The sequence below is a fragment of the Corvus kubaryi genome, unplaced genomic scaffold (genome assembly GCF_017639235.1).
Source record: "Corvus kubaryi isolate FWS band 111438036 unplaced genomic scaffold, C.kubaryi_AGA036_p1.0 37354, whole genome shotgun sequence".
NCBI classification, from domain to species: Eukaryota; Metazoa; Chordata; class Aves; order Passeriformes; family Corvidae; genus Corvus; species Corvus kubaryi.
In genome coordinates this window covers 337,033-349,905 of record NW_024581116.1, presented here as the reverse complement: position 1 = coordinate 349,905, position 12,873 = coordinate 337,033, and the positions used below count along the sequence as shown (strand labels likewise).

Below are 12,873 nucleotides of genomic sequence, written 5' to 3'. Positions count from 1 at the left end.
GGCACTGAGAGATGAGGTTGATCACGGCCCCATCCAACCCTTTACCCATCCCAAAGGATGCAGCTTCCATCTTGGTTTTTACAAGATGCTCAAAAGAAAGGGCTTTCACTGAGCTACAGCTGTTCCAAAAACAGAGCACTGACATATCACAAAATAAATCCCAGAATCACAGATTATTCTGAGTTGGAAAGGACCCACAAGGATCATCAAGCCCAGAGGCAAAGACTGTGACCCTTCCAGGGCAGCTCTAAGGCACTGCTGGAAGAGAATTGGGGCATTTAGGGCATAACAGTACACAGTCTTCTGAAATTCAAGCTTCGGCCTTTTCTTTTCTCACTGAACAAGTGAATTTCCTTTAATTCAGAGGGTGGTGGAGCCCTGCCATAGGTTTGTCAGAGAATCTGTGGCTGCCCCATCCCTGGAAGTGTCCAAGGCCAGGTTGGACAGGGCTTGGAGCAACCTGGGCTAGTGAGTGGCATCCCTGCCATTAGAATGAGATGATCTTTAAGGTTCTTTGCAACCCAAACCATTGTGTGATTAGATGATTCACAGCAATATAAATATTTCAGAACCACTGAAAACTTTGCACCATATTAAGCAAAGCTGCCTTCAAACCAGGAGCTGATGCTGTGAATTCTGGGGCGTAACAGAGGATTAAGGATCTGACTCATCACTTATGCTCATCAGTTGCAACTCCAGTATTTTCAGAGGAGTTGCACCAGTTTTCAAGAGAGAGAGAGAAAAAACCTCAGGCCTGAAGTGCTCATCATGTCAACGAACACAGAGCCATCCTCATCCATACGTTTGCATAATTATCTCCTGCAGTTGCATCTCTGGGTTCTGATTTTCAAAAGAAGGCCTCCACTACCATTCATCCTGATTCACAAACAAAATGTAATTCTTCTAATGACTGCTCTCATCCCAGGGAAATGAGAGCCTCGTGCTGCAGCAAGGAGGGAAATCAGGCTCCGAGCTGAGCCACGGAGGCTCAGCGTCACCGGCTCTGTTTAGGGATGCAAAACAGCGGCTCTGGAATGCAGAGCTCTGCCACACGCCTTCGATCAAAATGGGGACAATTAATAAGAGCAGCCTGAAACTTCTGAAAATAAATCCGGCGTAATCAAATACTCACCGCTACACAAATTAGAGGAGGCAAGCTGAGAGCAGAATATCAACACATCGTTTCTTCAGGAGGCTTCAAGTTTCTCAGCTGGTTAAAGAGCCCCAAACCCCGACTCACTATTCTACACAAGCTGTTCTTCCACTTATTCTCTGAAATTCTCTGCTGATAAAATGATTTTACTGGATGCTGGCAGTGAGCAAACCCAGCAGTTTTGCCACTCGGGTGAGTAACTTAACTCTGCTTTACATCTCTGAGAAAGAGAGAGAGAACTTGAGATTGATCTTACAAGGCAAAAATATAATATAAATGGCAATTATTGTCATAATCCAAGTCTTACAAAAGGGACTGACCTCTGACTAAGCACAGGGCTGGCAGCCAGATACTTCTGAATTCTACTCAAGGCACACACTGATTCACACTGACACCTTATCTGTCTAACCCTAACCTTCCCTACTTCCAAAATCTGGGTTTCCTGCTATTATTGCAATTCTACAGCAACAAGGCAGGAATTCAAACTCTGAGCCTGGATTCAAGGGCAGAATGAGGGACCAGAAGGACTAACAAACAGAGAGAAAAGCTGTAGTGGCAGCTGAGCGCTGAACCAGGGCCCAAAGCCCAAACCTGTGCCAAGAGCAAGGAGGAGCTCTTGGATTTGAGAGCCAAAGACTAAACTTTGGATATATAAGCTCTGTAACAGCTCCCAAAGCAGGACTCGTGTGCTTTACTTACAGTAAATCTTATGAACACACTGAAATAGTGTAATCCATGTGAAGAAACAGAGTCATTAAAAAAGTCATCCATAAAACTGAGACATAGGCCTGCCATAGACACCAGACTGGCTCATCCCTGGAAGTGTTCCAGGCCAGGCTGGATGGGGCTCGGAGAAACCTGGGATTATAGGAACGTGTCCCTGCCCATGGCAGGGGGTGGAACTGGATGAGCTTTAAGGTCCCTTCCAACCCAAACCCAAAACACTCTGGGATTCTATGATAATTCATAATTTTTAGCTGGCAAGACTACAGGGTATAGTGCTGTCTTCTGCCTCCCCTATTTAATATCAAAATTTGACCAATCCTTTATTAAAATCAAGGCAGAATCTCAGAACTCTTCTCCATTAATTCTGCCACCTGGGGTATCAAAATACTGGAATCACAAGATCCCTGTCAGGCAGGGAAGTAACACTACACTAATTTTTGTGACCAGGAGCTCCCAGAGAAGGGCTGGACTTTGGACAAGTCCAAATGACTTGTTCAAAGTCACACAGGAATTTTGCAAGAAGGCAGAACAAGAGCCTGGCCAAACTCTTGAGCGTTTTCTCACCACACATACAAGGTCCATCTATAGCATCAGACATGACAAGGTGTAGGACAATTCTCAAGCGAAGCCATCACCAGGATTTCCACCACCTCTTCCACACATGAAGAAAAGGAGACATTCTGAAGTATTTCAGGCACCTTCTTCACTCTCCTTCAGGATCTATCACCAGCACTAACAACCAAAACACTTCCTCAAAAGAGAAATTTGTTACTTCAGAAAACTAAAATCCAAACCCTGTTTGTTCAGCAAACTGCTGAACCTCACCTACCCCTGTTTTTGTGCTTAACTACAAAGCAAATTATTTTCCACTAGAAAAACAGTTCGCAAGTGTAGTTTTACTGGCACAGCCTTAGTGAAGACAGAGATTATACTTGGAGAACTCAGGAATAGATAACAGTGTCTTCTTGAAGAAAATAAATCATAATAGCAAAAACCATGGGCTTCTGGTCACTGCTGCTTCCACACTGGAGTTTTATTTTAGTTAAAAGCATTTCAGAAAGAAATGAATATCCTAATTAAGGCTCTTAAAGCAACAACCATCTCTTTGTGTAACCCAGATCCGAACTAGGGAAATTTCCTGCATGACAGACAAGACCCTGTCTACATTCCACACTGCCAAGGCCACCACTAACCCATGTCTCCAGGTGTCACATCCACACAGCTTTTAAATCCCTCCAGGGATGGGAATCCACCACTGCCCTGGGCAGCTGTGCCAAACCCTTCTGAGGAAAAAAACTCTTCCATTCAACAAGATTTTTTCTTTAGGTCACTTTAGCTGTGAAATCATGAATTAACTCCTCATCCTGGTTTATCCTGAAGTAAAACCAAGGGCTCAGGCAGGGCATTGTTTCAGTTAAAGAAGCTAAAAAAGCCAACTGAATAATCCGAGTCACCCACTATTTACATGATACCTCGTCACCGAAGACAAAAAGAGAAAATCAGCTGAGTTTTCTGTTGCCTGAGTTTAATTAACCTGCTTTGTGTCGCATTTCAAGGACACTGGACAAGTACAGCTCAGCCTGTGGTGATTTTCTAAGCCACTGTAACTCCAGTGCCTGCTCTTCAATCTGTGCTGACTTGGTAGAGTTCACACTCCTCTTCTTTTCTTCCTGTTGTTTTCCCTAAATGATGACAAGGCTTCAATCCAGTTCTTTTCCATCTGCATTACTCACCCTGATTTTCTTTTACTCGCTCCCCAGACAGCCCTGTCACTGCTGGCAGTTAAACTCATAAGCACGGGCCTGAGAATTCAGGTAAACTTGAAGTGACGACAGTGAAACTGCCTGGTTCTGTCAGAAACCATATTTTGAGGGATGTAAAACTCATAGCTCACTATTAACACACCATAATTAATCAATAAGGACTGTGAAGCACAAGTAATTGCTCCCATATTTATGGGGAGCCCAACAGAGATAAACCTGTGTCAGCTACACGACTTCGTTTTAGATAAATTCTTAATTCCTGAGGTCAAGATCAAGAGTTCTGTGTTTACACCGTGCCTCAAACTTCTCTCCAGCACTGACTCTCATCCTAGTAAGGGCAAAAATGAGGCAGTGATATGATAACTGCAGCCAGGTCACTCCTACTCTTAGGAGTAACCCAACTACTCTCTTACCATGGCAGTTTCACAACTGTTCAATCTTAATCACTATTTACATTCAAAAATGTACATTCAAATTTTAAAAAAATTTTAAGGCTCCATTTTCTTCTTTCCCTTTCACAATCCATTCACCCTTTTTAAAAGATATCTATGGTTTAATCTGTAAACTTTCTATCTAAATGGGTCATCTTGGCCCATTTCCTCTAATTTAATACTCTCTAATCCCCTCCAAATAGCTTCCCCCCATTTTTTCCCTCAGTCAAAAATTATTCACCTCTACTTCTACTGCATCTTCCATGACCATATTAACTGCACATACACTGGAATAAATCAAGGAAGCTGCCACTGCTGTGCTGGGATGTGGCAGCAGAAAACTGCACAGGGACAGAACATGACCGAAATCGAGCTAAAAACCAAGAAATTCAAGCTATGCAATTCCCAGTTTGGAAATTTCTGGCAAAAGCCTGATACAAAGCTGTGAGATATCCTTGCACTCACTCAAAACACAGAGGAGCTCTGAGGTCACCCAGCAAACTCTGAATTACAGGGATAACAAAGATGCCCAGGGTGACATGGCCTTACCTCCAGACTTCTCTCCTGCTGTGAATTAGATCTTTAAAATTTCAAGTGGTGGTTTTAATACTGAAATCCAACATACTTCCAGCTAAAAGGAAGAAGAGGAGGTGGCTCCAGGGACTGCCAGCAAGTAGGAAACCACTAGTTTTGAACAGAACACAAAGCCACCAGCAATAGAAAATAACTAATTAATGGCTTTTTGAAATCCATTGGAGTTTGGTTTCCAACACTAAATCCCTGGCAGTCATTATTCTTTGCTGTGACTCCCTCTACAGAAGGCTGTGACTGCACTGCCACTTGCACTATGAACGTCCAAGGATAAATCTTCATCCTTGAAATAATCCATCTGGGAAAATGTGATTCATTCACAGCAGCCCAGCTCCTTGCTACCTATGCTGCAGAAAGGGTTCCTCTTTCCAGCTCAGCCTGAGAGAAGGAACAATCTGAAGTCAAGAGGTCAAAGTATCCCAGGAATGTGATTGCCAGGGGATGAATATTTGGTTGTGTCTGTAACAGGGATATTGGGAATAGCGATACAGGACTGGCCAGTGGGAGATGAGTGACAGCACAGCGCAGGTCAAGCCCTTCCTTTCAGCCTGACAAGCTCCAAAATTTGAATTCAATTGCTTATTTATTGAAGAAACAGCATGGAAACCAATTAAATTGAAGATATATGACAAAAGTCATTTAAAGGAACAAACAAATTTCAAATTCCAGGATGAGATTTGGACAACCTTGACTGGCACTGGCATTCAAGGTACTTGAGTTGCTTGGACCAACACATCCAGTACCAGGGTTAGGTGAGGTGCCCCAGGTTTTGTGCCTTTGCCAGAGGACACTGAATCAAAGGTGGCTCATCCCTTTCAGCAAATCTAGAGTGGTGCTAAACTCTCTATCCCTCTCATATGTTCAGTGGTTGTATGGAAATCTCTCCTGTAACATTGATTTTTCTCTGATCAAGGCTGAGTTTCAAAGAACTGCATAATTTTCCTTGTTTTTCAGTGACAGAAATGTAGAAGCACAAACAATACATCAGCCAGACCAAGTGAGGAATTCAATGCTACTATTCCCTGATTGAAATATCCAGTTATTTTACTATTCCTGCTTAAAATTTCTTCCCTGGTTTAAATATTCCACCAGTGGAAGTCTCCAACTCAGCCAACTGCTCATAATCATTGTAACCACTTCTTTTAGACAATTTAACAGAAAAATACCACGAAATTACTCTTAATTGCTATGAGTTTCTTCAGTTTGTACTTACACTACTGGAAAAGTTCTGAGCATACTTTACATGAGGATGGGACGTTACAAAGCCGCTTGAGGGTCTTCAGTGTTATTCACCATTCTGTAAGACACAAGGAAAAGATCCAACAACATTAGAGATGTCTGTGAGAGGCAAAGAGATCACATCATTCTGGATAATCTGTCACTAATCCAGACTCACAGACTTCAATGCACACGGCAGATTCTTACGGACAGAGTTGATGTCTGGTGTTGTAATCAGGCCAGAGACAAAAATTTAAATTACAATTGATTTCTTTTGGCCACAAGTAAATTAATCTATGCAATCATTTAGCCTTATGACAGTTACCTACCCTTTTAACTCACAAAAGCTATTAAAAGGATTATTTGGCCAACATCCGCAAAGAGCTCAGGAGACAGGTACTGTGTTCTGAGGAGGAATGACCTAATAGAATTTTCCTCAGCTATCACTGCTGATGTCTTTCTCCACAAACTAACCTGGACTGAGAGTGCTCCAAAAGTCAAACTATTAACCAAGAGGAAAGGGAAAAGGCAGGATGTTGTATCCAAGCAAAGCTGGGATAGAAAATGAGTGGAACGAGTAGCACAGGGAGTTGCATGGGATAATTTCCTCTGCTCCATCTGTAACATCAGCAATCATAGATTGCTAAACCATGGACAGCAATGAGGGATGGACACATCTTGGCTCTTCTCAGTGGTTGTAAGTGGTCCAGATATTAGAGAAAGGCTCTTCCTCCATCAACACCTGCTGAAGATCTTGGGGAAGAACTGCACCTCTCCCAGATGGAGCCCACGAGGCACAGAGAGACTGAAGAATCCCAAAGCTGGTTAGGCTGGAAAAGCCCTCTAAGATCACAGAATCCCAGAATAGTTTGTTTTGGAAGGAATCTTGAAGCTCATCCAGTTCTAGCCCCTGCCATGGGTAGGGACATCTTCCACTATCTCAGGTTGCTCCAAGCCCTGTCCAGCCTGGCCTTGGACACTTCCAGGGATCCAGGGGCAGCCACAGCTTCTCTGGGCACCCTCTGCCAGGACTCCCCACCCTCACAGCCAACAATTCCATCCTGATATCCCATCTATCCCTGCCCTCTGCCAGTGGGAAGCCATTCCCCCTTGTCCTGTCCCTCCAGCCCTTGTCCCAAGTCCCTCTCCAGCTCTCCTGGAGCCCCTTTAGGCACTGGAAGGGGCTCTGAGGTCTCCTTGGATCCTTCTCTTCTCCAGGTGAACACCCCCAGCTCTCCCAGCCTGGCTCCAGAGCAGAGGGGCTCCAGCCCTCGGAGCAGCTCCATGGCCTCCTCTGGACTCACTCCAGCAGCTCCATGTCCTCCCTGTGCTGAGGCCCCAGAGCTGGACACAGAACTCCACATGAGATCTCACAAAGGAGAATACAGGAGGAAAATCACCTCCATAGAGACTATTGAGTCAAATTGTTACCCCAGCACTGCCAAGGCCACCACTGACCCATGTCCCCAAGTGCCACATCCACACAGCTCTTAAATCCCTCCAGGGATGGTGATAGCATTTTTTTTCCTTTTTTCCTCCACGAAAAAACTCATGAACTTTCAGGACCAGAGGCTGGGCCAAATGAGCTTTCCCAAAAGTGGCAGCACTCAGCTTTTGGCCACCTGCTTTCCTGGGAGGTTTAAGCCTGTCCACAAGAGCCTTCTACCACCCAGCTGTGGCCAGGGAAAGCTCTGGGTGTTTCCAGGGAGGGGAGGTGCTGAGTGCTGGCTGCTGCTCTTCCAAAACACCTCATTTGGCCCACACTGAGGTCCTGAGCTGACTCTTTCTCTCCAGGAAGAGGTCACCAAGATGAGTGATCCCAGCAGACCCTCACAGGTCACATTCTGCGGGCTGGGAGAGAATCAGTGACACCAAACCACTGATGGAAGGAAGAGCCAAACACTCAGGTCCCGCCCTGTCAGCCACCCCAAACCTTTTAGTGCAACTCCCCCAGCAAACCCCTCGTCTGTCAAATCTCTTTAACTGCATTTTAAACATATTCCCCTAGGCAGTCACAAAAAATATGAGATCATGCTGCTGACTTCTTGCCAAATTTTAATACAGAGAGCTGTTTTGTTTTCCAAAGAGGAAGAAATTAGACTTAAATATATACAAACTTTCTGAAGGTCAGAGGGGCTAATGACAGAGAACTGGATTCCTTAGAGAAAGATCTGCTTTCAGGGTGAGGAGTGTGGATGTAGCAAAGAAGAAAACCCAGTAAAGGAAAGAAAAAATCACCTTCCATCATCATGAAATGCAGGATTAAAAGTAGAACACGAAGAGATGAGATAAGAGAAGCAAAGAAAAGGCTGCAGTAACTCAGGTTTTGAGATGACAAAGGCAGGAGGATGATATTAGTGATAGCAATGAAAGAGGAAAAAACTGGTATGGACCTCAGACGTTTTAAGTGAAGAGCCATTAGGACCTAGACCAAATCTGGGACGTGATTAGAGGAGGAAGATGAGCTTTTCCAAGAGACTCCAGATCTGTGAGTGCAGACAGAGGACGACGGGATTTCAGCAGAAATAAACAGCAGCAAATTCATGAGAAAATAGGGATAATTCTCCATTTTTGCTAGGTTAAAGTGTCAGGAGGATTTATTACACTCAGAATGCAACCACGAACTGTCCCAGTCTGAGTAAGGAAGGACAGGGAATGCTCAGGTCTGCCTTGGGAGCAGGACTGGCGAAAGGAAACGCAGTTTCAGAGAAAGGAGAGGAAGCTGGTGCTTCCTCCGGCCGCTGCCAGCCCCGAGCTATTGAAAAGGGGCACAAACAGTCTTTGACTCCACGTTGGTCTAAAGTTCAGTGGCACAGAAATACCTTCCCCACCCCCAGACACATGTGAGAAGTTGCTTCAATGCTTTTGTCACTTAAGGGCACATCAGGCAGGGAACAAGCAAACCCTTCACCTAAAATCTGAGTCAAAAAAATTCAGTCCCAACCAACATAAATTCCATCAGCAACAAATCCTGACTCTGAATCATGACTCAATATCCCTCTTTCCCTCAGTCTCCTTTCAGCATGAACCAAAGCACCAAAGCAGTCTGAGCACAGCAGCCAAGGCAGGTGTCACCACTCTCTGTGGTGATACGGGAGTAAGAACTCACAAACCTTTGCCCTTTTCGCATTATTCATTAAATAAATTATCTGCTAACCCAGGGAAAACACAACCAGCTCCCCTTCCTATTTCTGGTACAGACAACAAAAAAAGAAGCCACTATTAATATGGAAATCATGGCTGCAGTTGTAGAATCAGATGTAATGAACAATCTTGTCCCCAGCTTAAGTTGCTATAAAGGCAGCTTAAATTTACAATGGATGAAGTCTTCATGGCAATCTGTTTTTCAGATATTAAAAATCTCATTTTCTCGGTGCCAAGGACAAGTGGAAGTGTGAAGCACTGGAGTATCAACTCTGCATTTGTCTTATTTGACATGAAATCATTCTCATTTCAGTTCTGATTTTTAATACATTCTTGGGATCCACTTCAGTTTTCTTCATTTCTCACTGCGTGCAATTAAATGTTTTGAAGTAGAGTTCACCCTGATCCACAACACCCTGCAGAAGCAAGGAGAAAGTCACTTGGTAAAGATGAGGCTGATATCACTTATTTGGAAGAGAAACTAATTTTCTCTTTTAATTTCTGAGTGACTCACATAGGATAAAAAAAAAAAAAGCCATCACTTTGTATTTCACTAATACCTTCCTTGGTGAGTTCTTAAAATGGGCTTTACAAATAACAAACTAAAAGCTTTCGTCCTTGGGGAAGACAAACATCACCATTTTGACATAAGTAAAACATGAACAGAGGGGCTGAATTCTTGGCTTAAAGCCGCCCTGGGCAGTACCAGTGGCTGAACACAGCAGAGGCCCCGCCGCTACAATTGTCACACACAGCACTCCTGAAATGCAGAACCACCAAGGTCCAGCCTGGTGAAGAAATTCAGCCCTAATAACGAAGTGCTACCACTGCTGAACTCACAGTAAAGGCAGATTCCCAACTCCATACATAATTACAAATAAATACTCTCCTAGAAATAGCAAAGATTTCAAAATTTACGTCTTTTACTCGATGTACAGCTTAAGGTCTGTAGGAATTGCCAGGTTTTCTGGGCCCTGTGCACGTGTGTGTACACATGTTCATGAACACGTGTCAGGGGAGGTTCAGGTTCGACATCAGGAGGAATTTCTTCATGGAAAGGGTTGTTAAACATTGGAATGGGCTGCCCAGGGGGGTGGTGGAGTCCCCATCCCTGGAGGTGTCCAAGGCACAACTGGATGTGTCACTCGATGCTCTGGTCTGGGTGACAAGGTGGTGATCTGCCAAAGGTGGGACTCATTCCAACTGGATGATTTTGGAGGTCTTTTCCAACCTAAACGATCCTGGATTCAATCAACTTCTCTACACTGAGTCCAGAGTGAAGTAAAGCTGTTACCTGGTTTAACTCCTGTCCCAGGACATTTTGCTTCAAAACCAGCAAGAGACCAAAGATCCATCCACTCCAGTTCATTCTGGTGATTAATCACCCTCTCCATTACGAATTTGTACTTGATTTCTACTTTGAATGTGTCTGGCTTCACATTCCAGACAGCAGCCTTCCTTTGCCAGCTCCAAGTCCTTTATTCCCAGGAGATGTTCGGACAGGCTCTTATTTACCCAGTGCTTCTAAAACTCCAGGTACCACGTTTGGATCAAAACTTAAATTCATCGGGGTGCATGCACAAAAGTAGGACTAGTGTCCAAAGTACTGGAGCTAATCTAGGACTCTCTAGCCCATTTTCCCAAAATAGGCATATTAGGAAAAAAAAAATTTAAAAAAAGCTCTGCCATATGACTTGAGGATGTGTTTTATTTGTGCCCTGGGAAGCAAGGCTAGGAACCTTCTCCAGGCACTGCCACCTCCTGAGCACACCCCACAGCTTGGTGACATGCAGCATCCAGTTCCACACGGAAATCCTTTTATCCAAGCTCCCTGCTCAAGCAGGGACACCAAAACCAATTGTTCAGGACCATGTCCAGAGCATCTTCAAAATTTAAGACTCCAATTCCTCTGAGCAACCTGCACCAGTGAGTGGAAAGCAGCAAGAGATCACACTTTTTATGAACAAAAAAATCCTTGGAAAAATGCTCAGAAGTCACCTCCAGCCAATGCTGTTTTCATTCTTACTGTGACTGTGTTGTTTACCAAACCTTTCGCAGCACAACCCTGGAGCAGGCCATATTTTGGGATTATGGTGAGGGAATGCAGCAGCTCCTTGTCAAGTTAACAAGTTTACAATTTTTTTATGGGCTCTTGTTTTTTCCCTGAACTCTCTGAGGGGAAAACATCAACAGAATGTTTTAGAAAACAAACACCTCAATCTTATGATAAAGCCACAGCTTATCATTTATTACACGTAAATGGAAAAAATCAAATAAATAATTTCTCCTACAACATGCCCTGCAGCACATTTGCACAGGACATTTAGCCAAGAACCACAGTCAAAACTATTTTTCCCTTCTTTTCCCTCCCAAATCCCATGCAAAAGAAACCCCCTTGCCCAAATTTAGTGGAATTTTCTAGAGCATGAGGCAGAGGCCAGGCTCCATTTTGAAGTGGACTGGCAACAGATCCCACTACAGAAAAATTGAGGTCACAAAATCACGAAGTTTCCCAAACTCCAAGGCTTCCAGAAAGGCAGAAATGACCATCTGTATTTCACTGGAAAAGACCCTGAGTTACTCCAAAAGTCCCAGAGATCCATCAAAGGCAATGCAGTCCCAGTAAAAGGATGTAATTTAGTGTCGCTTTGTCCTTAATGGCAGCTGGAAATGAAATGCTGTCCCCAAGCCACCTCTGCAGACACATCTGAGCAGAGCACACGGGTTGTATTTTGGTTATTGCTTACAAATGAGCTTCCAGCGTTAACATCCCAAGCACCTACGCTTCTGGATCTCCTAGACTGCTGTATGTTGTCCCTTCCAATCATGGCTAAAAATTCGCCTCAAATCAAAAACCAGAACTGAATTGGCTTTTCCAGCTAAAATTACACACAAATGTCACCAGCAGAATAACAGCGAGGCACAAACTCCTGACGTGTAGGGACAGCCAATGGCTGCTACAACCCCATTTCCTTAGGGATCAAACAGGATTTCAGCCCATTCAGATCAGCTGGAGCACTGAAATGGGGGAGGAAGAGCGAGTTAGGAGTCACCTGACTCTTACAGAGCTACAACAGACAAGACAGACCCTGGAGTGGAACTGAGATTTTGAAGCCCTACATGACACCAGCAGGGATTGCACCTTGGACTCCAGGTATACTCTAAGAACACACCTTCATCCTGACAAAACTGATGGATGGGAGACTGCCACGTCCTTGAGTCAAGCCTGGGCCAAACATACAACAAATGAGAGGCTCGTTCAAAAACCATCCCAATTAACAGCAATTACCTTGAGAGTTTTCTCTGAGGGATACAGGGACACAGGAGCCCTGGACATGCCAAGTGAAATGAGGTGCTCAATTGCCAAGCACGTCTGCATGCCATGAATCCACCTCCACTGCAGACTGCTTGTCCCACAGAGGATTCAGGAGTCCACCAGGAAGAGGAACTCATGGATTCTGTGGAGGTCATGGCTGGGAAAAGGCAGGGTCAACAAGGGACACTGCAAAACATACAACAGCTCCAAGAAATCAGTGTTCATTCAGCTGGACAGGAAGGGACCTTCCTTCATCCATGACTCTCCAGGGGAACACCTCAGTAGATGCCCCAAATCCTCTTCAGTGGAATTCCAGAAACTGCTTGGCATCGGGTTACTTGACAGAGGGAGATAAATTGCAAGACAAGGGCTTTGAAATGTGTTGATTGAATCAAACTTGATTTCCTTTTTATTCGACTTGATTTTAACTTTTCCTGTGCCAAATCAGGGAACACTTCCAAAAGCTGCATTTTTTGATGGAGTGGTCCATCACGCTTGGAATTTGCATCTGCATGGATGTAAAACCCTCGG

General features: G+C 44.3%; 1 protein-coding gene across 12 annotated transcripts in view; it reads right to left on the bottom strand.

Annotated features, from left to right (window-relative positions):
- Positions 1-12,873, bottom strand: part of HMBOX1 (homeobox containing 1) — a 102,985-nt gene that overhangs the window by 50,917 nt on the left and 39,195 nt on the right. For 10 of the 12 annotated variants that reach the window (XM_042032768.1, XM_042032759.1, XM_042032757.1 and 7 more), the window contains one exon: positions 5,878-5,961. In XM_042032768.1, the coding sequence (XP_041888702.1) occupies positions 5,878-5,900 (23 nt within the window). In that variant the 5' untranslated portion in view covers positions 5,901-5,961. Of the gene's footprint in view, positions 1-5,877; positions 5,964-12,873 lie in introns of those variants that run through there. The other 2 variants (XM_042032766.1, XM_042032761.1) reach the window with 2 other exon arrangements.